Here is a 27,885-nt window from a genome sequence, read left to right on the forward strand (position 1 = left end):
CACCCCATAAAATTTAGTGAAATTTCACATCCTTTTTACCTCAGATTGGTGATGTTAGTATAAAAGTTTATAGTCATCACAATGACAAGATTGATTGCTTAAAACAGATTTGGTTTTGAACCATTGATTTTTTTTCCCCCCACGTGCCGGACTTGTGCTGAAACGGAGTTAATGCAATTGTGACTGTTGATATCTTATGCTGTGTCGTGATTCGTTTAAGTTAACTTACAGAAAAAGTGTTCCTCTCCCTTTTTCGGGATGGCAGCCTACCAAAATCAAAACAATCCACCATTCCAAAATATAGAAATGAGCCTTCTACAAGTTCTCATCTAACCAACCATGTGTAGGTTATTCCAAGTTTCCATGTGGCCTTTGAATAGTGTTATTTTAAACTGCGCTACACCCCAAACGTTTGCTCCCGGTTCTATTGATTTCACCCTGATATCCATGGAACTGATTAACAAAAAAAAAGTGTTGCGTTATAGTTAGCGGGTTGGCGTTCCTCTTCAATCAAAATGCAGCACTTGTGGTTTTGGTAATCAGTGTCTGCTGCGATCTCATCGTCAAAACTAAGACCTTCGCCGAAACAAAGACGGTTCTGCCGAGATAATGGAGGAAAGAAAACAGGAGCTTGTAGCTTTGGCAACTGTTTTATTTTCCAGTTCGCTCCGAGGCTTCCCCCCTTGGCTGCAACCCTTCTAATTTAGTGTACCCTGCGCGCACAACCCATGTGGAATTCCTGGTCTCTGGCAGAGTTTGGAACTGCCAATCGGCGGTCAATAACGTAGAGTTCATCTCAGCCTTGGCTGGCCTTCAGTCCCTAGTCCCATGGATCACCCCTGAGAAAACTGCTACTCCAGCTGCTCTCTTGATCTGACAACGTTTTCTCTCATAGTCGGAGAGCATCTGGTCGTCGCGGTGGTGGCACAGGGCTACTCAAGTGGAGATTCTCTTTTCACCCTCAGTCACCTGTAGCTCCTCATTTGAATTCTATGCTGTCACTGTCACTTGTCCACTCAAGCTTAACATTGTTGTCATCTATTGCCAATCAGGTGCCCTTGGAGAGTTCCTCAATGAACTTGATAAGCTAATTTCCTGACGATGGCTCATTTACTCTGCCTACTGGGTGACGTCAACCTCCCGAAATCGGCCCAATTAATTTGTTTCCAACTCTTTCTTTCCCCTTGCCTCTTTTGACCTCACCCTTTCCCAGTCCCCTCCCACTCACAAGGCAGGCAATCCACTTGACCTCATCTTTACTAGAGGCTGTTCGCCTACTAATCTTCCTGCAACCCACCTCCAGGTCTCCGATCACAACTTTGTTTTCCTTAGTTTTAACAGGACGTGCAACCTCATCTCCCTCTCTCTCGCAATTGATTTCAACGTGATGTCAATATGAGGGATCAACAAATAAGTGTTGCATTTCTCTTTCCGCTTTGGCGACCCCCAAATCAAAATGCATCACTCCAAATGTAGCTGGCTGTCTTCTGCAGGTTGCTCACTAACCATATATAACTTTATTTCCTTTGGACCCCCCTAATCGATATCAGTGATTTTATTACCACGAGAGGGTTTTTGGTGCGTCTGCCGTTTTACAAGATGCTCGTTTAAAAAAAGTAATATAACAACTATTATTGCACATTGAGTGTATTGTGTACATAATACATTTTATATTTTCAGTATTTACCGGACTGTTTCTGCATATTGGTTATTGATTTGGACACGTTGAAACTTTGTTTTGACATTGGGCTATTTATCAAAATGTCTTGTCAACAGGAAACAGCGACAGCATCATTTTCCACTTAAGTTTTAGGAATATAAATGTAACTTTCAACATTCATTTCCAATGGTATTGTACTTAATCAGGTAAAAACTGCTTAATGAGTCCAAAAATGTGCTGCGATTTGCTATACTAGAAATCACTAAAATTGGTTTGCCTTGCCTAATATGATGTGGTAAGGAATCCTCCATGCCAGTGGGTATAGACAGTCTAACACGTATGTTGTTCCACTGTTAGTGGGCCTCGGGATAATATCTGTGGGTGAGGATAGGAGTGGTGTGATACTAAATGAGAGACCAGTACTAACAGGGAAGCTAACCCTGTGGTGTGTCCTACAGGGAGACTTGCGGCGTATGTGGTCAGAGCCTTTCCACACGAAGGCCAGCAGCTCCCGCTTCCTGGAGGTATGATGCACCCTGGGAACACACAGCCAGCGTGGGCAGGACCAGGGACCCCTACCCACTGCCCTGAGAGAAAGGGAGTGAGAGGGAGAGCGCACACTGAAGAGGCCTCGTCCTCATCAATAGTTCATTCTTTCCACCCATCCTCTGAGCAGCAGACCTCACATATGGACACCAGTGTGTGGAACTCATTGCCAGACACAACTCCTCATTGCTTCCTGTTTTCCTCTCTCTTCCCTAATTTTCCTTCCCTCACCCACCTCCCTTACCATGGCTCATTTCATTTTGTCAGGCCTCTCCCTCTCTCCTTTTGCTCTTGGTCTTTCTGTTTTACTACCGCCCCTCTCATCTGTATCTCCCCGACTGCTGGACTTCAAGGCCAGGCGTCCCCCTATATGGACTACTGGGTGTGGGATGTGACTGAGGCTTTTTTTTAGCATCTTCATTACAATTATTGTTATTATTCTGGAATGATTTGGATTGAACTGCGGAGGACGATAGGAGAGTAGGCATAACTGCTGCTGCCACTAGGCAGGAAAATTACATCAGTGCACAGGACCAGCAGCCTATCGGGGAGAGAGAGAAGGAACAGCAACGGTTCATCAGTCGCTCCCTCATCCATTTCTCTGCCCTCCATCTACCCCTTCTGTCCCCTGAACACCTCTTTATCCTCAACACCCTCCCCCTCTCTAACAAACTCCCACCTTCTGTCATTCGCTGCCCCATCACAGATACAGGTATTTTATTTAGAAAAGATTTTATTCTTGGCATATACAGAAATTATGCATTATAAATTGTGAATGTGTCCCTACTATTGCGGGGGGAAGCATCTCTCTTTGTATATATATATGTGTACACAAGTATTTGGGTATCATGTTGTGTGATTGTGTGTGAGCGAGAGCGCATAGTATGCGAGACTGTGTTATTTCATTATTATGAACAATTTAATTATGTTTTGGATTTTAGATTCAGGACAGGTATAAAATACCTTGACAATGAGAACTTGTGGAGTGACATTTAGGGGTTGAGGGTTGATGGGACATGTAGTTTTTTGGGCAGGTCTGACTTGGACCACAGCTCGGTTCTGTAAGGCTAGGAGTGGTTTACTTGTGAACAAATTTCCTCCAACGAGTGACAGAATGGACATTGGGAAAAACCAAGTTAACCCTGGAGGTGTGTGTCTGTTTCTGTGTGTGTGTGCCTGGTCGTATAGAATAACCTCTAAAGTCTGATATGGACCTTGAGGGAGGAGATCTCTATGCCCTTCTGAGGGATTTATCTTAATAAAGGATTGTAATCAATGGACCCTGAGGTTAAAACTAACCCATAGCTAGGTTTTTACTGTCAAAGGTTGGGTATCCCAACAGTTTTTGGATTGTCATTCCTCCCACAGTTTTGTGGTGCTTGTCAGTTAGATCAGGGTCCCCCCCCAAAAAAACCCATAGGTGCATGTTATGATTTTTTCCCTAGCACAACACAGCTGATTTTAAATAATCAAAGCTTGGTGATGAGTTGGTTATTTGAATCAGCTCTGTAGTGCTAGGGCAAAAACCAAAATGTGCACCCAGAGGGGGCCCCAGGACCAACTTTGGGAAACCCTGAGTTAGATCATAGCTTAAACAGTACTGGAATTAAAGTGTGTGTGTGTGTGTGTGTGAAAGTGTTTGTGAGAGCGAGACAGTCGGACGGAGAGAGAGACTTGAATGGAAAATGCAGTTTACTGGCTTCCTGTCCTGAGTTTTCTTTTTTACCTGTTTTTTATGTTTGTTCTCTGGCCTTGCATGTCAAGTGTACAGTGTGTGTCATTCCTCAGACTGCAACAACAGACTGCTGGCCCAAACCAATGCACTAAGCTTTGACAGCAAGGCTGCAGAGAGGAAAGTTACATGGACAAAGGCCAGGGAGTCGGGAGGACTAAACAGTTCTGACTAAACAGTTCTGACTAAACAGTTCTGACTAAACAGTTCTGACTAAACAGTTCTGACTAAACAGTTCTGACTAAACAGGCCACCTGGCTGATAAACATTTTTATCATTTTTTTTTTTTACACTCGTTTAGCCCCGATTTCACTCTAGCTGATCATTACCTGGACATGGTCTGGCTGTGGGACAGACCACTGTCGGACAGCCTGAACATAATGGACATGTAACCACAACCCCATTCCTGTCCCCTCTGCCTCTTTATGGACTTGGCAAAGAAAACTGTTGATGATCATAATGATGAATAATTGAAGAAAAAAAATACAGATGTTTTCATTTTTTATGAAAGATGGCTTTCTATTTATCCCCTTGTTTGTATGTTTGAGGTTTTTTTCTTAGTGCTGTAGATTTAGGTTTTCCATCTTATACTTTTCTTTCCTCCCTTGCAGCAGAAGGCTTTAGCTCTTTTGTTGCGGTGACATTACAGCTGAAATGGATTCTTATCATTTTTTTTAAAAAAGTTGAATAAATTAAGAGCTGTTTAGTGAAACATGAATCCTAATGAGCTGAATCTAAAACATTTTGTCTCCTTTAACCCCCTCTCTGCTCCCTGTTCCTCTCCCCCTTTCCCTCCATTCAGTCAGGATTCTGCTGTAAATAAAACATAATTCTAACTATACGGCTCCTGTGTCCATCTTGTTTTTTTTTTTATCTGTTAACTTAGGGGGAGAAAGTTGGAGACCTTTTGATAGATTACTTTCTTCCACACTAGCTCCTGTATTGGGCAAAGGGGATCATGTTTGATTATTCAGTCATACTCTGTGATGTTACTGGTGGTTTATATTAATAATATGTTTTTGTATGAGGAATAGATGTTGAAATGTGTTCTCATGAGAAAATATGAGCAAATACCCTTATGTTAAAGATATGCTGTAATTCCAAGATGTACCACTGGATAGCGACACAGTCCAAGTCAGATACCTGTGGCATGGTGAAAAATGAGACATGAGCAAGCCGGATATGAATAGCTCCCTCATACACACAGCATGTGAATTACAACAAATGATGTATATGCTTCACAAAGAATTTGCTTGGGCTCCCACAAGTGCATTAGTTTGAGATGCAGTGGTGCTTTTATTTCTAAACCCCCCCCCCCCCCAAAAAAAACATTTGATTCTAATATTTTCACTTTGAACACTGCAGAACTTGTCTGCTATGTGTTGGTTTTAAAGCACTGTATGGTGAAATGGGTGTTCTGGGTTGTACCAGGTGTTTTGGGTTGTACCAGGTGTTTTGTATGCGTCCCATGATCTGAAAGGCTTTCCCTTTTAAGAAGCTGTAAGGTACAGTATGTTTTCTTTTTATTTATTTTTTACCCCTGTGGATCATCTGACAGAATTGGTGAGTATCATTCTATTTTCTAAAGATGCTTTTCTGCTCTTTCATTCTCTAGTCTAGGTCCACCAGAGAATCCGCTGCACGTCAAAGGATTGATGGAAGCTCTAGCATGGAGGAGCCTTAAGCTTCTGTGGGAAAATGGCTACCTAGTTGCACCAAAGATGCTGAGTAAGGGATTTATAGAGCACAGTGTGAAAGGCCACTGGACCAGAGTTGCGATGGGTGGCAAAACCGCTGAGTCACCGCTGTTCCGGTTACACTTGTCCACCTAAATGGGAAAGTGTGCATTAAGATGTTGCAATTTGTCTATAGAAAATCTGTTTTGTAAATGAATTAGGCCAAGATCTGAATATGATGGTGGGCAGTGTGCACGTTGAGGTTGAATTAACCGAAGACATGTTTATCATTACAGTCCCCTGGCTGAAATGTAAAGCTTCATATTTGTTACTGAAACCACAGCCAATCTGCCCACTTCTGACATCAGAGTTACTACAAAAGCCTATCACACCTAGTGAATATGGTGAAGAATTCTGTACCATTTGACAGAGGTAGCGGGAGTAGGCTACTGGTGGGAGAGAGACCATATTGAAAGAGTGAGAGGTGGTGGTAGGGGGCAGGGAGGGAGAGGGCTTCCAGGACATTGGGGGTGGGGAAGGGTCAGTGAGGTCAAGGCAGAAAGAGAGACAGACGGGCTGTTGAATTTCCAGGGTCCGCCCCTCATCACGTATTGGCCAGAGCATCCAATGGTTTCTCCCCAGTTACAGGGCCCTGAGGTGGCAGGATTCCACCGGGGCCATAGGGATTGTAGCAGGGCATCTGAAACACAGTTCGCCAAGCTGGGTGTCCTAAAATAAGTCAACCCACCATTGGAATGTAGGGTTCTGTGTGAAGAGGTCCCTTTCACATTCATTTTCACATAAGACCGGTACAAGAGCAGCCCAAGAACTAGCCAACCACTGAGTAGATTGAGGACTGATTTACTCTTGAGTAAGGTTCTCAGCCAAATCCTTATTTTCAATCTACCAAGAAGACACGTTTTGACAATGACATCACTCATGTCAACTTATTATGGTCAAAAACAGAATGATGAACATCATACTCAATGACAGCATGTTTATTGTTCAGTAATAGGTAAAAGGTTAAATAAAAATAAAATAAAAAATACCATTTTACAGTCTTGTCTGCCTTTACCATAACTTTTGCAAACTCCGGTACAAGAGTAAACCTACAACAATGGTTGTTAGTACGCAACTCGGGTATAGCCTACTATAAAACTGTGCATACATGTGCTGTTCGTGACCCATGCAAATGGCAGAGGTTTCTTCACGTCCCCTCCACTCCTGTCCTGCAGCCTGGCATTCCAGGCTTGTTTAAATCAGGTTAGCCTGCCTGGGCGTGGGTGGATTTCCTTCTGGCCCTTTGCCCTCTGACCCTAAGTGCATTCCGCATGTAAAGTGAGGAATTCCTCTGAAGTTCAGTTAATGGGGTTGAGTTTTCATCCTTTGGACTCTGCTCCAAACGGTTACCCAGCGGAAGGAAAACAATCTTGGTGTACACCAAAGAGCGGAAGAGCCATAGGTTGTGTTGGCTGTTTTATACTTATTTGTAAAATACCATTCTTACAAGACTTCAACAATCCATTGGTGATTGTGTTGGTTTTTTTTGCAACAGGGTAGAGGGATTTTAAACTAGGATCTGTTCTATTTGGGGTGGCAGGTAGCCTAGCGGTTAGAGTGTTGGGCCAGTAACCGAAAGGTCGCTGGTTTGCATACCCGAGCAAAATTATGTGCACTTGAGCAAGGTGTGCCATACTACTATGGCTGACCCTGTAAAACACATTTCACTGCACCTATCTGGTGTATGTTACAAAACATTTATTTATTGTTCAAACCATTACAGTAAAATAAATGAAATGAACAATCTATTGATTAAAATTACTTGTATGATGTCCATCTTCTGCTTTGATACAAATGCAATAGGATTGACTAAACAATAAGTAATCACTCGCAGTGCTAGTTACTCCTGTCGACAAATTAACTACTATCCTTTGGTCAATTAGTCAGTTTTATGAACTTTTTAACATTTTAACACTGCCCAAACGTTTCCCGCACATCTTCACCGTTCAACCATAACTACGTTACAAATCAACACTCCCAAGCGCCTGGTGAAACAGAGGTAGGTGTTTTCTGTGGCGCTGAGCTTCAGAACCTCTCCATATGGTGGTTGGAGACGCTGTAAAAGGCAGTGCCACCCACACAGCTGGAATGTCTACTCGAAGTACTGGAGGTGGGGTCTACGCTCTGCGTGAGAAAAGATGGGGAACACCCCACCCCCACACCTCCCATACACACACGAATCCATTAACCTTTTTTGGTGGGAAATTATCAATGACTATCCATCACAGTTGTTTGCCTTTCTCCTGATGAGAGGGAATCTGAAGAGAGACGGTAGATGGGGGTTGGGTGAGGTTAAAGGGCAGAGGGAGACGGGAGGTACATTTTCTGAGGAAGGGAGTTTGGGGAAAAAATAGGGAACAATAACTCATGTTTAAAAGGATCCTCTCAGCCCCCATGAGACCTCAGAGTTTAGAATCAAAGCATGGAAACGGGACTGGCTGATTATTGCACAACATGTTTCAGGATTCGCGCACTCCAGCCATGCTATTGGATTAGGCTGTTAATTATTGGCTTGGATGTCTTTATTTTCTTCTAAACCCATTACCATAATAGGTAAAGTTCATGAAGATATCATTTCAATGTATCGAACTGTACATATATAAGACAAAACTAAAACTGGGTAGGTGATTTTATTCCCAATTCCTTCTATTTGTAATGCACAAATAGCAGGGAATTTCTATCCATGATGTCACCAACCATTTAAGACAGACACTTGGCTAATATTTGCCATACAGCCTACATTAAACCTTGAATATGTTTGCAACCTTTGTTTTTCAACATCTGTTGGAACAGTAAATTGCCCAAATATTGAAAATAGAAATTATCAATTACCAGTTTTATTCTAGATCTGCCTTTTGAAAATTAAAACATTTGGGTAATTATTTAGTTTAGTTTTAAGGAAATACACCTCAGAAACCCTGTGACATGTTGGAAAACACTTATTTCGTTATCTTAAAATATTATATCTATTATTTTGGGAAGGATATTCCTTTTCAACCAAATACAATTGCCCTTCCAAAAAACCAAAGTGAGTTCGTTCTCGAAGTTTGTTTTGAGTTAAACATTACATCAAAAAGTTAATTATTTAATCAAAAGAGGCATATTGTTGTTTTCAATGAAAGTACTCAAAGCATCTTACTAAAGATGTTCTCATCACATCAAGGAGTTTAAATTAAACGTTTCATTAATGTTCATTCTGGATCCTTGATCACATGAACGAAATCAGTATACATTTATAACAAATGCAGTTATGTTGAAGAGCTAAAGATATAATAGCAAAGAGCAGACAATGAATGAAATAGTCTTACAAAATTATTTTAAAGTTACCACTTTGCACAGGAAGAACAGAACATATCTTGCTTGAAAACCTGTACAAGACTATACAAATACATTATTATATCAGTGGTATTCTGCCACAAATAAGTACATTTAATTATAAGTTAGTTAATTTTACTAATATATTATTCGATTCCTTAAGTATTTTGAATGTAATGATAAGGACAATAACACTGATAAGGATAGTTGAAATAATAAAAATGAACAAGACTGGCCGTGATCCCACTTTCCAAGGGTGTTGGGATATGCAAAAAATAACATTTCCAATTCACACATGCATATAATATACAGTTGTACATGTGTGAAATAGGACAAATAAGCACCCACCTAATTATTAATTGGTTTTATTATAATACATGAGTATATACATTAGTGCTCTAATCTTGTTTTGTTAGTGCCACAAACTCAAGCTTCAGCCATTTTGATAAGCAATGTTGATATCACATGTTAATTATCATATTTAAACAATATCCTTTCATATTTAGGCTAACGTAAATCAACTTTCTGAATGTTTAAAAAAAAATGGTTTACATTGAGATTTGATGACAAGAAACACTCAAACGTGTGTTTTCAATGCTTAAAAGTTTATATTGAAGTCATTAAACCAATTTCAATGCAAGTAATATATTATATGTACAAGGCTTCTGTTGAAGCTGAGACACTTGAGTCTGTTCCTGAGTTGAAAGTTAAAGTGTAGGGGTTAGATACTGCCAGACCCTCATTGGACAAACTTTCTTGCCTAAAGAGGTGGTGGTCGTCTGGTCTAACTCCCTGGTACAAACAATTTAACAGAGGATAGAACAGATGCTTATTCTTTATTGTATAAATCCTTCTTAGAAAGTTTGCAGTGGATATTCTGGATACTATTAGGATGATACATGAAAGTTTCTCTATTCTAAAACTGGGATACATTTTACTCTCAATACTAATCTCATTCTCTGTCCTGCTCTTCTCTCTCCCAAAGAAGGGTTTATGGTTCCCCTTAGGAATCCATAAATGCAGTTCCACAAATGTTTTCCCATCAATACCTCTTATTTGCCGTCCATGGCATGTCTCTCTCGGACCAGCAATAAAGTTTATCGGTGAGGTTACTTAAAATTGGTCAGTATCTTGTCAAATACTTCAACACCTTTCAATTTCTTTAGCTTCACCTCTAATCTCTTTCATAGACTGATCTGATGTATCAATGTAAAATTGCTTCAACTATCAGTATATGTTCATAAAAATAGAGATGTTTTCTATTCAGGTTCTGTGTCAGTTTTCAACCTTGAACCAAACTGATGGTAGTGATCATTTGTAATGAGCTCTTTGGTCTACGTTACTGATACTAGCTACATCCCATACCAAGCCACCCACCGGGCACAGACTTCAGATCAACCTCATTTTTCTAATGTTACCATGTCATTGGATTTAGGTTAAAAGTTGGGTGAAGTTAAGTCAACCAGCAGTGCTTTTAGGACAGGGTCAAAGTGGGAGGAATGAGTTCTGGGGGGCAACAGAGACTTGCTATCAAGAAATGTTTTTGAGTAGAATCTTTTACAAACTCTTCAAAGTCTATATTGGGAGCATTAATCAATATTCATGACTGTTTTATGTGTTCCTCTTTGCATATAGAAAACAGTTTGATCTGACTATTTCTGTTGAACTAAGGAGTGGTGGAGGAGACTTTCAGTAGCCTGCTGCTTTATAGAGCGAGATGAGTGAGAAAGAGAGACATTGAGACAAATAACTCCTCTTCTGTGGTGTTTAATGGCAGCGTGTAAACAAACAGATGGAGAGCATCCCTGGCCTCCTCTAAACCCCTCTGAATTCATCATGCACCGCCTTCATTTATTTTATTTTAATTGCTGATTGGCTGCACAATCAGATCCCTTCAGAGTTGGGTGGGGTGGAGTGGGGAGTGAAAAGTGCGCCCTCTCCCACTGGACAATACCATTATTTCAGCTCCCCTGGTCAGGAATGCCCGATTTCACAGCCCGCTACCCTCCTCCAGGCGTCAATCAAAACTTTGCACGGGTTCCAGTGCCCAGTGGGACCGCCCCCACTGGTCCACTCCACAGTTATAAATCAACCCCAGAGCCCCCCAAAACCTATGTTCAACTCCTGAAACAATTCAAACAGTCATCACTATTGGAGAAAACAGTCACAATTTTGAGTTCAAATTACCCATATTCTTTTGGGTGTTTTTAAGAATTGCCAAATGTATAATGCGCTTATTTGAGTGGCATGGCTGGGTGTGCAAAAGTGTGTAGGAGTCAAGTATCATTAGCTAAATCTAGGCAATTAGATGGGCATAACATGTAGTTTATATCCACATATCTACAGCTAGCTATATCTCTGACAAAAACAATCATAACATTTAAATATGAGGTTATTTATTTAATCACAAATAACTGTTTATTATTGGCTAGGCTAGTTTATTCACATATTGAGTGTGGTTGAGGTTCATTTATGTCCTAAAGCTAGTCTTAGAGGTGATGTTCAAATTATAGTAATAACATCCACAAGCATAATTATAATCATTAGGCGATGCCATTATTTATTCCTGTTATAATCCCTTTTAAAAGCGTGTGCGACTTTTACGCTCGAAAAGGTTGATAGAATAACCGCATACTGAAAAGTAATGGTGATGAGAAATTTGTGAATGGAAGATACTTAATCATGCCTTCGGTACAGGCTGTGGCGCTCCTTGTATGTGACCAATCCAGGAACCGATAAAAACGTTGAACACCCCGAAACTAAACCAATGGCTTATCATATGGCAAAGACTAGCGCAAGAAGAGGCCAATCAGTAGAAGGCATGCAAACGAGGAATTTGCTCCGGCAGCCTCTGAATGTCAAGTAGTCAAAAATGGAGTCTGGATCTGGGAGGTCGTGCGGTTGTGCATGAAAGATTTGCTATTTTATCTACAAGCGCGAGAGAAATGTTTTTATACTAACGCGTTTGGAAATTACGGGGAGAATTGCAATTGTAGCGGACACATAGGTGTGGCTAATAGTGGGGTTTGTCCCTATATTTTTTGGTCAACTTTTCCTTCTTTGCCTAACGGATTGATTGTCCCTCCCTTGGCTAGGTAGCCTACCATTCATGAATTTGGGGGGTCCTCTGTGTGAGTAGCATTGGGTGGAAATGGCGGGAGCTCAGGGCGAAACTGGGAAGTTGGGAAGGGTGGAGATGGGAGTGATCTAAATATTTTTTTTATATAATTAAGGGAAGACAAAATCAAGAAAGACTTGAATTTTCTTGCGCATCAGGACCTTGCTTTAAAGACTGGGCAAGGAAGGGCTCCCTCTACAAGATTCGACCAGCTTGTGATTTCGTATTGCTGGATTAACCAGGAAAAATGCATGTTTAGTCCTAAATCGATGTATCAATTATTTTATAGATATAAGAATTGCGAGGGACATTCACTATCATGAATTGTGCTTAGTCAATGCAGGCTACAATGTAACAAGTCGTCTGCGTGGTAGTGAGAGAGCTGTCACTCTTGGTTTGCAGATTGTGTCAATTCCTGCTGCTACTGATAATTATCCTATTGATATAGAAGTTGAAAGCGTTAGAAAAACAAAAAGGTTCGTTGACAAGTTTGTGCTTTTTCTGTTGGTATTAGGCATTAGTGAAATATATGAATTATGTCATTGTAATGCATGGGGACAACTGGGGTGCAACAAACGTAGGCTCGGTTACAGGCTATTCATTTAGCCATTTTCCATAGTTCATTTGACTTGTTATAATGTAATAACACGTGTATTATATTATAGGGCCTAAGGTAGGCTATTCACAAGCTGCTGTAGATGAGTTTCATGAGTTGAGCGAAATGCAATGTTCAAAGGTTTTCGCCTGAATTGCCGACCAATGATATTCTTTAATATTTTGTACATGTTTAATTAACTTTTAAATTGCCTACCTCTGAGTTTCTATTTTGTTGCACATGTAATACAAAATATAGGCATAATAAAGGGCTGGTTGTTGAGTTAAGTCTAAACACAAAAGTGAACAAATAATACATGTGCCAGATTAATTTATGAGTACAAAGTCAAATGAAAATGTTGCACAGTAGCAACATGCCCCACTGTTCTCAGAATTAGAATACATTTCATTAGAACTAGTCATGATTCTTGGAAAACCATTCTTCTTTCAGTTGAGTGTGATGAAAAACTTCCCTTTTTCATGTTGCCTCTTAAAATTATATTGGCACAATTCAACCTATATAGAATAATTAGATGATAGAAAAATGTTTGCATATTTTGTACTAAAGGGAAATTAATTAAAATAGTTAACATGTTAAGCCTACATATGTAGGATCTTAATTTGAGCCAGTTTTCTACAGCAAGAAAATTATCCTGCAGCAACAGGAAATGTGAATTATTATGTGGGTTGTAATTAATGGACATTTTTGTAGGGGAAATTTTCGTAGGGGAAAAAAACTGACATTTTCCATAAGGGAAAATCAAGTCTGAAATATCAAAATGTAAATTAAAAACTTCAGAAGCCTTTTTAAACTGACGACATGTTTTACATTTCCTGCATTGCAGGAATGTTCTCCTGCAACAGGGTGATCAAATTAAGATACTTTATCTGTATGTGATAATGATGCTTTCAACTTATCTAGTTCTGGTAAAATTAGCCTCCTTTAAAAATTGTTTGCGAGAGAGGGCAGGTAGTCAACTTGATAAGATTTGTCAGCAAAGTGCATGTTTTTTTCTGAGTTGTCTCCAGAAACTATACTTATTGATAACTTTTATTATTTTCCTTTTTCAAATTGCTGCATTTCCTGGACTACTTGGTGTTAACTTTAATGAGTCTCTCTTAACATTGAATATTTTGTGAAGTTACAAATCAACATGAAGGTATAGAGTAGTAGCCTATTCTTGTTTTTAAACTGGGTCAGTGATTTACAGGTCAGAGTTGATCAGCCAGTGCTTGTTTGACAGTGTCATGGAGGAACAGGATTGGAGTAAGAAGCACTGCTAGCTTCAGATGAGGCTGATGGTGTCCATGTTGTCGTCCATTGCCCCTTTTCTATTGTACTACTGGGTATTGAGATGAGCAGTGCAATATTAAAAGGGCATTGGCTGATGAAACGGAGACCTACACCTCCCTCAGTCTTAACCCCTCTGAGTTGACAGGCAATACATATGAGGGGCCTACACATGTGTCTGTGTGTGAGGCTACAGGAACACTAAATACAAGGCTCCTTAATAACGTCTTTACAAAGATTGTGATGTTTCTGAAGTTGAACCACTCAGAAGATCTTTAGTCAGTACAGCTTTATAGCTTTTGATTTATATTATTGTGCCCACATGATACAAGTCAATTAGACAGTATTTTACAGGCATCATCATTTGACCTTTGGTGTGTACAGGTATCTGAAAAACAGTTAGATTTGAATGTAGATTCTATTTTATGGTTATCTATCCACCCAAGTAATGTCCAAACTATTAATGGAAATGTAAGCTACACATTGCTGCTTATGTAAAAGTGGTTTAGCTTTAGCTGGTTCTCTTCTATTGGCAACTGAGAATGGCTGTCCACGTGCTGACATGCTGAGGTCAGCTGCTTTGACAATGTTGCACTACTGTATCATTCATTCTAGCAGTGCAATAGTATTGTCATAGCATTTGGCCTCAGCTCTTTCTGAATTGGTGGTAAGGGGATGGTGGGAGAGACAGGAATAGTTTTATTGATTTCAATGTCGATGTTTCAGAAGTATTAGAAGTAATTCATAAATCAATCGTAGTCACCTCTTGTGAACTATAGACATGTGGCCACAGTGTGCTTTACTTAGAACAGGATCAACTAAAAGTAGCCTACACAGCACAGTAAAACGTTTTATTTACCTCACTCAAGTATCCTAATTTAAGTGTGTGGACAAAAATATATTTTCCACGTAGTTATAGTGGAAAATAAAACATCTATGTACAGCATAGCTGTATACATTAGGAAATAAATGACTTACAAAATACTGACTGATAATATTTCAATGTAGTTAAAGGCAAGACAAAATAAATTTGGTGTATTTACTTTGTATTCAAATTCTTTGTTTTCTAAAATATCTCACCTTTTAAAAATAGCTCTTGAAGGCTTCACTTTTTGTGTCTTAAAGCTGGATTCGAAAGTAGTATACAGTAACTTAGTAAAAGTATGTTGTTGTGTACCCACGTGTAAGTTCCCCCAAAGTAAATGAGAAAATGTTAAATAGGGGAGAATTGATGTGTGTGTTTGAGCATCCTTTGTGGTGGCAGGCAGGTCGGTGGGGGAGGGGAGTGTTCTGGAGGAATGCAGGGAGGCAGGTCCTGTTCAGTGTTTGCTGGTGGTGGGGGATGGGGTGAGCTGGGATGGGGGCTCAGGGAGCGCTCCTGTGTGTGTGTGTGTGTGTGTGGCTCTCATCTGAGAGACCTTCAAAAGGATCAGACTGCTAGGTTAGTTGGTTGTGAGTGTCATCAGCAAATTATGTTATGCTTCAAAATCATAAACTCTAGTATTTTTTTGCTCATAACTAAATCAAATGTATGTTTAAGCAAACAGTCAACTGCCAAATGCAATTCACTTTCAGTGGACGAGTCAACTATTTCTTAATGGTACAGAGAAAAAGTTTTAGTGTTGGAGAATATCTCAAGAGTAAGCACCTTGATCAGTGTAATGTCTGCCCACTGTTATTTCTATCTTTCTATTTAAAAAATAAAACCCCATTAATATATTTGGTTTATGCCTTTTCTGTCACTGAGCCTATTTGATGTTTCTGCAGCTACTTTCCCAGGCTTTGTCAATGGAAAAGTGACTTGATTTGATTTCACATTGAATTGAAGTCAGACAGTATTAGTAAGGTGGAGCAGATCTATCTCAGCCACTTGACTGCGAAATTCCCCCAGAGTGAAGAATGTGACCTGTTGAGGCTTGCTTGCAATGCTTTCTGGGAAATCCTGGAATGCGGGATGGTGGTGCGTCTGCAGTCATACCTGACTGGGTAGAACACTGAGCGTCCTGCACTGAATCCAACAGGTTAGTGCTTGGGAGCACCACTTGTGTGGGGCAGGCAACACCTACTATACCCCTTTAACTGCAGAGGATACATTAATTAGTTAATTAGCTAGTCATACAGAGGACTCACAAGGCTGTGTGAGACACAATGTACTCCAAATGATTCATTAAAAAACAAGTTATGTTAATGTTAAGTCTCGGAATGTTAAAAGTGATGCTTTTGAGTGAGTGTATGTGTTGTGTGTAGTAAATAAAATGTTTTAATCAGAGTTTTGTGTTGGTCTGCTCTGTTAGCATGGGATTGCCTATGTTTATTTGATCAAAAAAATAAAACTGCAAAATTGTAATCATTAGATTAATATGAACTGTTGTCATAGTGCTAGAACTTTTCTTTAGATCTCCGACTTCATTTCCTTTAAGTCATTATTTAGGAAATGGGGAGTTATTACATTGAATCTGAATAATTTGATGAATCATTGAACATTTTTCTTCATGTAAAGTTAAATAATCATTCATATTTAATTTATTTAAAGGTCTACTTGTAAAGGCCACATTGACAGTTTTTTTTCTTGAAAAGGAATGATATGCAATTAAATATTGTGTAGTTATAGTCACTATACTCAAGGCTAACTGTAGTGATTGGTTATTCTATAGAAAGAGCCCGGGAATAACGAGGAGGCAACGTGGACACACGTTATGCGCCCGTGTTCCCGAACATCACCCATCTTTGGGGCCACCTTTTGCAGTTAAAAGGCTGTCAGAAGAGTATGCCATTTGTTTTCAACCAGTAAATACCAGTTAGGCCTCGGTTACTACGTGTGCCATGTATTCAATACCCTATAACTAGGGCTACATGTGTTTAATCATTTGAAGGTTGGTTAAATAAATAACTTCAATCTGCTGAAAACGTAAAGAATGATTACTAGGCAATACAAATGTCATAGGCCAATGAACACTTATAGGTAACGTGCTAAAATTGCTGCCTATGAATCTGTATTACCAAAAGCAAATCCTACAGAAAAATATTTTGACAGGAAATGCAGTAATCGGATGTCGGATTTTTTACGATTTGGCGAGAGGCAAGTTAAAAAACGTGCATTGGGCCAGCAGCACACGCTTGCACCACAATATGATGCGGTATACCTATTTGCACATTAAATATTCTTGTTATTTGATTTATTCAATTGTATTATTCACTTCACATTTCAATGGACCAGTGCTTTAAAGGGTAAAGGCTTTTTAATCCATGTAATTGACTTTGAATGTGGAAGAAACAAATTTAGTTTATAGTGCGTTTACAACCCACTGAGCACAGACGTCAATTCAACGTATATTCCACGGTGGTTCAACGTAATTTCATTGACATTAGGTAGAAATAACATTGATTCAACCAGTGTGCGCCCAGTGGCAAGTCTCAATTATAAAAATGACGTCCCGCCCATAGGTTTGCATACAGTGGGTTGCAAGTGTTTGGCAGAGAACAGCGATTTGCTGCCATCCAATGGGCAGAGGGCGTCAGTACGCCTCAAGAGCCTTGTTTGTTACATTCAAATTATTGTTGAAATTACGCTGTAATTTTGTTTCACCGTTATAGAACGGATAAATGTTTTGGACTCATTCTTTTATTTTATGTATTAACCTTGAGGATGATCACCTAATTACATAACCCCCATAGGCTAGGGTAGGCTTCTAATACGAAGTAGGGTATGAAGAGTAGCCAACAAGAGAGCGTAATTATTTTCGTTTTTTTGTCAGATAGGTTTGTGTTATCATTTTAATAAATCCACCTAACCATGGTCACGCACCACAGGGCTAGTTACATACTTATTCATACATGAGCCAACCTGCATAATAATATACCACAAACACTTGACATTTAAATGGTCACTGAGCATGTTTCAGTTTCCATGCTAATATACATTTGCACATGGAACAAAATCAGTATTGCAAATAGGATGTGTAAAAGTACTGTAGTTAAATAGATAAGCACACACAAAACCAGATTAATAATAACAAATATTAACTTATACAGTAACCTAGAATCAGTGACATATCTATGTCTTCCCCCTTGACATACTGTCAAAAAACGAGTTATAAAACTGTCTTCCAGCAGGTGGCGCTATACATTTGATTATATTGTTGTCTATTAAAAAGCAGATAGAATTAATTGCCAGTCAAAAAAAAACACAGACACCTTTTTTGAGATATGGAGGAACATTCGGAATAAAATAATAATTGTTTTGGTAAATACATCCTCACGTGTCTTTCAGTTCCACTGTGTTATCTTCTTCACTCGCCCTCTAAGAAAAGAAAGTCTATATTTTAAAATCAATATGGACAATGAAGATAGAGACAACAAAGATATACTTTTTCAGGGCTTAAATCTAGACTGTTTATTTCAACAGAAAACGCAACATTTGTAAATAACAGATAGCTGCAAGTGTAGGTATGAGTGTCAAACCTTGGCTTCAGCTATCTTCTGGACATGATCCAGAGCGGAGAACTCAGGTGAGGGGAAGTTAAGAGGGTGATGATCCACCGAGGACTCATGGGGCATCTGGACAGCATCAGGGGGGGAAATCCATGTTTTTTCATGGTAATTTCAGCAAGGTATTTGATGAAAGAGTAGATACATGTCCCTGTTATTATCACAGGCATATCTGAACTGAAACTCACCAGGACAGATTGGGCTCTGAACAGGTAACTGAAGGGATAGTGGAGCAGGTTAATGCAGGTGGAAGAGTACAGGTCAGCGTAACGCATGAGCTGGCTGGCGAACAGAGTCTGTCTTGAGCCACTCCGCAGCAGGCTGCCCATCTGGCCATAGGAAAGATCCATCCTATAGGTCACCACCTGTAAGACACAAGACAGAGGCATAGTCACAAAATGCGGTTAGCCACACATTGAAAAACACAAAGCCAGACAAAAAAAAATTCTCACTCAGGTGTAATTATGATAACATTTCAGATAAATATGACTGGGAAGCACATAAAAACATAACCTTGGTGGACGGTGTGTGGATGTATTAGAGCATTTCTCAGAGAGGGATTGTGTGTCAGTGGGCATGGTTTACCTTGATCCTGGTCTGAATGGCACTGATGTCTGGGCACTCTCGACAGCTACTGTCCAGGTGCCTGAGGGGAAAGGCCAGTCAGACTAACAAATGCAATACTAGACAAGTGTCACTCATAGAACAGAGGAAATGCCCACTCACTTGTACAACTCAGCTAAAAACACATCAAGATGCTTCAGCTCTTCAAAGAGATCTTGAGAAAAAAGCGAAACACTCGTCAAAACGGTGGCCTCAACTTCAAGATTACATGACCTAACAAAATGTATGCAAAGTGGCCATTTGATATCTGTGTATGGTATATGATATGTCAGTGTTAGGGTCACTGAGGTCAGGAAGAGGAGGTTGACCATGTTTGTACTTACGACTCTTCTCTGTCCACACCTGCAACTCCTTGGCCAGCTCAGGCACCACCAGGAAGGTCTTCCAACCTTGCCTCTTCTTGGACTTCAGGATGTCCCCAAAGATGTGGTCCCCCACATAAAGGATGTCCTTCCCCTTCACATCCAGCAGGTCACATACAATGTCTGAGGAGCCTGCAGGGAGGAGAGACAGATGGAGGGAGAAATGGACAGATAAGAGGATGGAAAGTTGACGAGATGTGACACCCACTGAAACCAAGATGGGTGAAACTGACTATTCCTCTCCCATCTTAATCCCTTTCTCCTATCTTCCCATTTCCTCTCCGTCCCTCTTCCTAGAATATATTACCTTTTTTTAACAATATGAAAATGGAAAAGTCTTGCCTCCAGAGTAGACTGTTCCATGCTGGAGGTCTCCAGTGTATGTTCCGATGCGGAGCTTCCCTGTGTTCTATGTTGGATAGATTAGAACATTTATCTAATTGTGTAGTGTGTTAAAGGATGTTTTCTATACACACCATGTGATGCTGAGTCAAAGGGCCTTACTGTGTCCACCTGTCTCAGCACAGTTCCCTCTGCAAAGAACAGTGGCTTCCTGGTATCCACGACGACAAGGTCAAAGAATGCACGCCACTGTTTCTTTGGGTTCTTATAAGAAAAAAATATTGAAATGTTCATTACAATCAATGTTAATTTGTTCCCCAAAACCTTTTTCCTTAATTTGAAACTGGAGACACCTAGACTAACCTTGGCATCTGGTGGAGTTTCGAGCAAGTATTTCATGATAGCCTAAGGAAAAGAACAAAGACACATCCTTCGTATGAAAAATAATACAATAGAATGGACATGTATTGAATACAATGGACATCATTCATAGAATAGAATGGACATCATGTATTGAATAGAATGGACATCATGTATAGAATAGAATGGACATGTATTGAATACAATGGACATCATTCATAGAATAGAATGGACATCGTGTATTGAATAGAATGGACATCCTTTATAGAATAACATGGACATCATGTGCCATGAAACCATGCAACATTAACATCTGACCTCTGTGTAGTTGTAGTCACTGTTGGTCGCCAGGAACACTTTGGCCACCTCCTTAATGCGAGTCAGGAGAACAGGCAAGTTTGGCTGTAAAGAGAAGGAAGTAAAGGAGGGGGAAATTTCATCTGGATAGAGAAATTATGTCCAAAGCACTTTGACAATATCCTGTATCCATAAAGGTTATCCAATATGGAACAGCAATCAATTGAGGGAGTTTCAAAGTTATTTTCACTCACATCTCTGACGACATATTTATCCAAATTCTTCAGAGTGCTTTCCTTCAGAATGCCCTATATGACAAAAAGGAGTCAGTCTTTACACAAAGACATACACACATTATGAAACATTACTGTCTATGTGTCGGGATGGCATGGTATGTACAGTATAATGCTAACCGTATCATGAACAAAGTCCATTGCATCTCGAACATCCTGGAACATACTTCTGAATGACATGAACAAGTCACCATGTTTGAAGCCTTTCTGGCAGCTTGGATAAACAAAAAAGCAGAGAAACGACAGTCACATTATTCACTTTTTAATGATTTACTATTCTCACAACTGTAAACAAAAAGAAAGGGTCAACAAGAAGAGGGAGGAGAAAAAGCTCCACTCACTTTACATATCTGCTACATCTGGTGAAGAGTTCCACAAGGCAGCCATACAGATACGTCTCTGTGGGAGGAGCAGGAGAGCATTACAAAGTAACTCTACATTACTTTATTTGCAGTATGACTGTACATAACTACACAAAGTAATACTGTTGTTGCTACCTGAAAGGTTGAAGAGAGTGTTGAGGATATAGAAGCGGTCAGTGTTGCCTCTCTGAATGAAGTTGTTGGGGTAGTAGTCGTGGATCTTGTCCCTGTAGAGAAGGAAAGTATGCATACAACTAGCAAATTAAGAGTAATAATATATGCCATTCAGCAGACGCTTTTCTCCAAAACGACATACAGTCATACATTTTACATATGGGTGGTCCTGGGAAGTAACCACAGACGCATACAAAGACATGTATCATGACAAAAACATGCATACTGTGTACACACTCGGTCTGACAACCTCCCCAATAACAACAAACAGTTGCTATTGGAGCATTTCCAGATGATTAGTCATTCTGGGAGAACCCACTGAGCCAACAGATAACGTCCAGAGTGCACTTAACCCACCAGCACCATCAATGACAAGACCTCTCTTTGAGTCTCATGACTATGTTACGACGTCATTTGAAAATACCAGCATTTACACGTTTACATTCTGTCAATTGCAGCTTTTGTAGGTGTGTTGAAGTTCAATCTAGAGCTGGAGATAGAAACATCCACAGGCATTCGCCATTGAAGCATCACTACTGTCTGCCTCACTGTAAGAGTATGAGGCAGAGATGCAGTGGATATTGAGTGGAATTGAAATGCAACTGGAGCCTCTCGATAGCTTAGCTGCTGGTAGGGGATCCCAAAGGCATCTAAAGCCTGATTTATGAATGGAGGATGGGCAGGCCCAAGTTCCCTCTGTATACATGTCTAACTGAAGTATAATCAATAGTCTCACAATAAAAAAAATAAAAAACAAGATACACAGTCCTACATACAACACAAACTCAAAAGGAACACAATCATGCAATAACACACACCTAAACACACGCATAGACATTAATTTGCAAATCCCATGGCACCAGGTGCTGGATATAAATATACTTTTTAATATTCGTGAGCTGGCTACATCACCATTGTAAGCCACTGGAAGAGTGAAGGATTCCAAAACAGTGCTGCTATTCTGCATCCAATTAAATGTTTAGAAAAACCTTTTAACATTCCTGCACACCTTGTAGTGTATCATGTTGTTTGTGAAACACAAGTTATTAGGGGATATTTTGCAGTCATTTGTCAGTCCTCCATGAAGGAATCAGGACAATGGGGGCTGTTTTATGTTGAAGGCTGAATATAACAGCAGTATGTAGGCCTACTGCGAAACATGCTCACAGCTAGATCTGACCAAGGTCAGGATCAAGCTCCCTTCGTCTCCAACATCCTCTGTTCCCCAATGCTGGAAGGTGGGCCTGAGTGAAAAAAAGTTTGGGAACCTCTGTGCTCAATGACTAAAATGTCAAATGTTCCCCGCTTAGATGACTTTGTAAAGCGATTGGGCAGATATGTTCTCAGTGACAGTTGACCCAAGGACAACCTTTTACAAAATGACAAACAGTATACTCAGAACAAGTCATCACCACACACACACAAAATTGTATTTTCTGTGATGTAGCACTCACCTTTTTAGAAATGTGAAGCCATGACTGCACAGCAGAATGTTTCCATTCGAGTCCACCTTCAGCAAGTTCCCATACATTGTGTCAAACACCAGGCCACTAGAAAGGAGGGAGGAGCGATTGGGATGAAAAAGAGGAAGAGAGAGAATGGGGATGAATAAAGTTATGCAGAGATATGCAGAGAGAGGAATGGATTGGAGAGGGCAATATTATATATTTTAGATGTGTGGTTGTTCTTGATATAATCAGTAGGTTACTTTTTATTTCTCCTCTATTTTGACCGATCTTGTTATACTGTTACCAGGCCTTTGGGGAAACTCTCTGCAGGAGGTCTGTTTGTACTGATTAAATTGTAAAATGTCAGATGTTTCTCCAGCAGTGTCACCCTGGGCCAAGGACACAGAAAATAGACTGCACAGAGCCACAAATGGTTTAAAAAAGAATGGATAGGGGTAATTTCATAAGTAGCCTCCCATGAAGAGTCCCATCCTAACTAACCATGGTTTGCATCTACCCAATGTCTTTGTGAGTACCGGGTCATGTTATTTACTACCAAACTAAACATACGTAAACAGTATGTAAATGTGTGTGAGATCAACAGAATGAGAGAACTTACCGAGTGGGGAAGGTGGGGTCGTAGTTGTAACGCAATAGCTCATGGGGATAGCCTATAGACACCAGCCTGTCTCTGAGCAGCTCAAAGCCTAGATCCTCATAGTCAGGAGACTTATACGCTACACACACACACACGAACTGTCAGTACATTCATCAGTGGAAATGTTACAATATTTGTATGCTCATATACTTAAATCTGTGAGACATAGCTACTAGATTTCCATATTTTCTCCCCAAAAGAATCAGCCTTTTTTTTTGCCCTTTACCAGTACAAGCACATCTCTTTGTTGGAGTAGGTGTACTGGGCTACTAAATGAACCTACCTGCCAGCGTGTAGTCCATGTCAAAGCCATAGCATTTGATGTTCTCCAATGTTACACTTCTATTGACGAACACCCTGTAATCAAAGGAAAACAGGACTGACAGTTGGTGTTTCTGGAGAGATTATCTAGGACACAAACATGGGTCAGTTGAGAAGCTGATATGGGTATGCAGAAGCTTTTCAGGATACCCAATCAGCTGTAAAAGGGTCATTTATAAAGACTGAATGGTGTGGGTTGAATGTGGCTCTAAATCTGACCTGTTGGCTAAGACAGCTGCAACCTTCAAGAGTAGAACTCATTTTGACTCAACTTGCTTCAACATCAAATTGGTTGTCATTTCATTTTTAAAAGCCATTTAGTCTAATATTTCTCCAAACCATGGAAATCATTCCACTTGAGCTTAATGGGGCTGGTCAAATTGGGATATGCCTCACCAACTAAACTCTTGGGGACCAACCATTAAAGAATATCTTCAGCTACACAATCAGTCAAATCAGTTGGTAGTGCCGTAGTGGGCTCTATATCCTACAACACTATATCAATAGTTCATTAACATCTGTCATCGAACCTGCCAACATGGGCTAGACACACTAAGAGTATCCGACAGCCATGTTAATCTAGAGGAAGGTAATTTAAGGTGAAGGCTTTTTGTATTTATGGTATTGGCAAAGATTTCTGAGACGTTATACCATTAGTCACGTACCATGATTAATGTATCATGATTCAACTCAATGAGCCCACTCTGCATTTGATCAAACTCTGCAGTCAGTGGTGCCGTAGCAGAAACTGTGGTCGCACAGTTCACACGTCACTTCAGCTCTCTAGTATCTACCACACAGAACTCCCCTCTTCATTAACAGGTTTATATTTCAGTAATGGATAGCCTATGTAATAACAAAATCCATGTGTTATAACAAAAATTGTGTTAAATAAAGGAGATAGATTGCTGTATTCAGAAATCTCCAGTGCCCTTAGCCCTACCATTATTTATTGTTCCCCGAACATAGCATTTAATTAGCTAAAGAGAGATTAATTTTGTTCAGTCATTCATGACAGGTTGACAGGGTAACCACAGAAGGGTTTCCTGTGTCACCAGGTGATATGGAGCCTCTGTCAGTGACATCCTGGGAGAGAGACCCATTTCCCTCCTGTCTGAATGGCCTACACCTCACCCCATCTGTCTTTCCCTCTCCAGCTCTTGCCAATAGCAGCCAGCTCAAACATACAGGGTTGCTGTTAATAATTCACCTGACAGCTCCTGTTCAGGAGGTGTGTTGCTAAAAAAGCCTCATGTGAGCGAACATTCACTCGGAGACAGTGAGTGCCTGGGATGTATGAACAAGGTTACTGACGGAGTATATCTGGTTTGAAGCACCCTATGAATGGTGGACACCGGCGGTAATTGGTGAAATAGTCTACCTAACACTGGTGTACGAGGATATCGAATTGTCCCCAAGTGTGTTAGACCAAGTGTGATTTACACCTTTATTAACTGAGAATTTGTATAAAGGTTAGAAAACTTGAAGACATGAGATGCTCTTCTCGTTTAGAACACAGACAAACAGCTGTCCCATAATGTGGAGGAAGAACAGAAATGGATGATTCTTACAATCTAGGTCTGAAAGAGAAGGCCTCCCTGAACTACCATTCCAAATCTCCACTCGTCTTCCAATGAGAGCAGGTAATGTAAGAGTATGTCTACCAGATCTCTCTGTGCATTGTCAGAACCTCTAGTGGAACCTCCTCAGCTCACAAAGACCCTTGATGACTTGATGCCTGAGGCAATTGCCTCTTCTGCCGAATGGCTAATCAGCCACTGAGTGTAGGCTACATTTTAAAAAATGTGTTCAAGTTTAAAATGCTCATGTAAAATATTGTAAGTACGTTTTATCCAGTTAAGTTTACAATCATTTTTCTTCAAGTTGTTGGAAAATTATTTTATATGGGTGTACCTTACAGTGTCTTCGGAAAGTATCCAGAGCACATTTTGTTAGATTACAGCCTTAGATTACAGATTACAGCCCCCCCCAATCTACACACAAAAACCCATAACGACAAAAGCAAAAACTGTTTTTTAGAATTTTTTGCAAATTTATACAAAATAACTGAAACATCACATTTACATAAGTATTCGGACCCTTTAGTCAGTACTTTATTGAAGCACCTTTGGCAGCGATTACAGCCTCGAGTCTTCTTGGGTATAACGCTACAAGCTTGGCACACCTGTATTTGGGGAGTTTCTCCCATTCCTCTCTGCAGATCCTCTAAAGCTCTGTCAGGTTGGATGGGGAGCGTTGGTGCACAGCTATATTCAGGTCTCTCCAGAGATGTTAGATCAGGTTCAAGTCCTGGCTCTGACTGGGCCACTCATGGACATTCAGAGTTGTCCCAAAGTCACTCCTGCATTGTCTTGGCGGTGTGCTTAGGGTTGTTGTCCTGTTTGAAGGTGAACCTTCGCCCCAGTCTGAGGTCCTGAGCGCTCTGGAGCAGGTTTTCATCAAGGATCTCTGCATTCATCTTTGCCTCGATCCTGACTAGTCGTCCTGTCCCTGTCCCTACATCCCCACAGGATAATGCTGCCACCACCATGCTTCACCATAGGGATGGTTCCAGGTTTCCTCCAGATGTGACGCTTGGCATTCAGGACAAAGAGTTCAATCTTGGTTTCATCAGACCAGAAAATCTTGTTTCTCACGGTCAGAGTCTTTAGTTGCCTTTTGGCAAACTCCCAGCACGCTGTCAACTGCCTTTTACTGAGGAGTGGCTTCCGTCTGGCCACTCTACCATAAAAGGCCTAATTGGTGGAGTGCTGCAGAGATGGTCGTCCTACTGGAAGGTTCTCCCATCTCCACAGAGGAACTCTAGACCTCTGTCAGAGTGACCATCGGCTTCTTGGACACCTCCCTGACCAAGGCCATTTCCCCCCGATTGCTCAGATTGGCCGGGCGGCCAGCTCTAGGAAGAGTCTTGGTGGTTCCAAACTTCTTCCATTTAATAATGATGGAGGCCACTGTGTTAGAACCTTCAATGCTGCAGAAATGTTTCGGTACCCTTCCCCAAATCTGTGCCTTGACACAATCCTGTCTCTGAGCTCTACGGACAATTCCTTCGACCTCATGGCTTGGTTTTTGCTCTGACATGCACTGTCAACGGTGGGACCTTATATAGTCAGGTGTGCCAATCAATTGAATTTACCACAGGTGGACTTCAATCAAGTTGTAGAAACATCAAGGATGATCAATGGAAACAGGATGCACCTGAGCACAATTTCGAGTCTAATAGCAAAGGGTCTGAATTCTTATGTAAATAAGATATGTTTATTTTTATTGAATTTGTAAACATTTCTAAAAAACTGTTTTCGCTTTGTCATTACGGGGTATTGTGTGTAGATTGCTGAGGAAATTGTTTTATTTAATCAATTTTAGAATAAGGCTGTAACGTAACAGACGTGGAAAAAGTCAAGGGGTCTGAATACTTTCTTTAGGCACTAATGAAAGGCATAATGCATATTATGCTACATTAAATAACTCACTTGTGCTGATAGTCCCTGTTCTTCAGCATGGGTACATCGAGCGAAACGCTCGGGTCTGAAGTAGGTTGATTTCTCACAATCTGAGTCGGATCCTCCATAGTCGTCGCCGTTTCAGCCTCTCTAGAGAGGCTACCCATATCAGATGCCACTATCCCCCTCAGCATTAGCTGTCATCTCACTATTAGCCTACAAACTGGAGAGGCATTTAAAGTTGTAGAATATGCAGATGTGTTCATAAAGAGTTTCCCTACACGTCAGTAAACAACAACCACTCCCCTTCATAAACGTCGTAACTCGGTAGTTAAGTGGGTGTGGATGCTCTGGGACCTACGTATCTTGCCCATGAATTGATCACACGTACGTACGGCTGACTGAAAGTTGGCTTAAAACACCGAGAAAATGTTATCAGACCACCACACACGCACAGGGCGACGCGCGTTTGGGCTCGAGATTGCAAATACTACGTTTTCTGAGATCTGAACAAAGCTGAAAGATTTTCAATAACAACACACAAATAAATGACTTCATACTTTTAAAGCAATTACTTTTACATTAGGATATATAGCGTACAAGTCAAAAGTGTGGACACATACTCATTCAAGAGTTATCTTTATTTGTACTATTTTCTACATTATAGAATAATAGTGAAGACAAACTATGAAATAACATA

The 27,885-nt window shown here is 40.4% G+C and overlaps 2 protein-coding genes across 3 annotated transcripts in view; one reads left to right on the top strand and one right to left on the bottom strand.

Moving 5' to 3' along the window:
- LOC120021299 (signal peptide peptidase-like 3) overlaps nt 1-4,782 on the top strand; it is a 51,377-nt gene extending 46,595 nt beyond the window's left edge. For both annotated transcript variants that reach the window (XM_038964997.1, XM_038964999.1), the window contains exon 11: nt 2,119-4,782. In XM_038964997.1, coding sequence (XP_038820925.1) covers nt 2,119-2,190 — 72 coding nt within the window. In that variant the 3' untranslated portion in view covers nt 2,191-4,782. The remainder of the gene's footprint in view (nt 1-2,118) is intronic.
- Nucleotides 4,783-17,726: 12,944 nt separating this feature from the next.
- Nucleotides 17,727-27,506, bottom strand: LOC120021400 (cytosolic purine 5'-nucleotidase-like). The gene is made up of 18 exons (XM_038965156.1): nt 27,216-27,506; nt 23,684-23,757; nt 23,362-23,479; nt 22,749-22,844; nt 21,256-21,347; nt 21,100-21,157; nt 20,879-20,972; nt 20,720-20,773; nt 20,487-20,570; nt 20,172-20,213; nt 19,971-20,072; nt 19,809-19,875; nt 19,428-19,598; nt 19,207-19,258; nt 19,066-19,126; nt 18,669-18,845; nt 18,454-18,549; nt 17,727-18,292 (listed from the first exon to the last, which is right to left on the bottom strand). The coding sequence occupies exons 1-18, from the start codon at nt 27,377-27,379 to the stop codon at nt 18,248-18,250; spliced, it is 1,647 nt and encodes a 548-aa protein (XP_038821084.1). The 5' UTR covers nt 27,380-27,506; the 3' UTR covers nt 17,727-18,247.
- Between the last annotated feature and the right edge of the window lie 379 nt (nt 27,507-27,885).

Source organism: Salvelinus namaycush, chromosome 26, assembly GCF_016432855.1.
Source record: "Salvelinus namaycush isolate Seneca chromosome 26, SaNama_1.0, whole genome shotgun sequence".
NCBI lineage: Eukaryota > Metazoa > Chordata > Actinopteri > Salmoniformes > Salmonidae > Salvelinus > Salvelinus namaycush.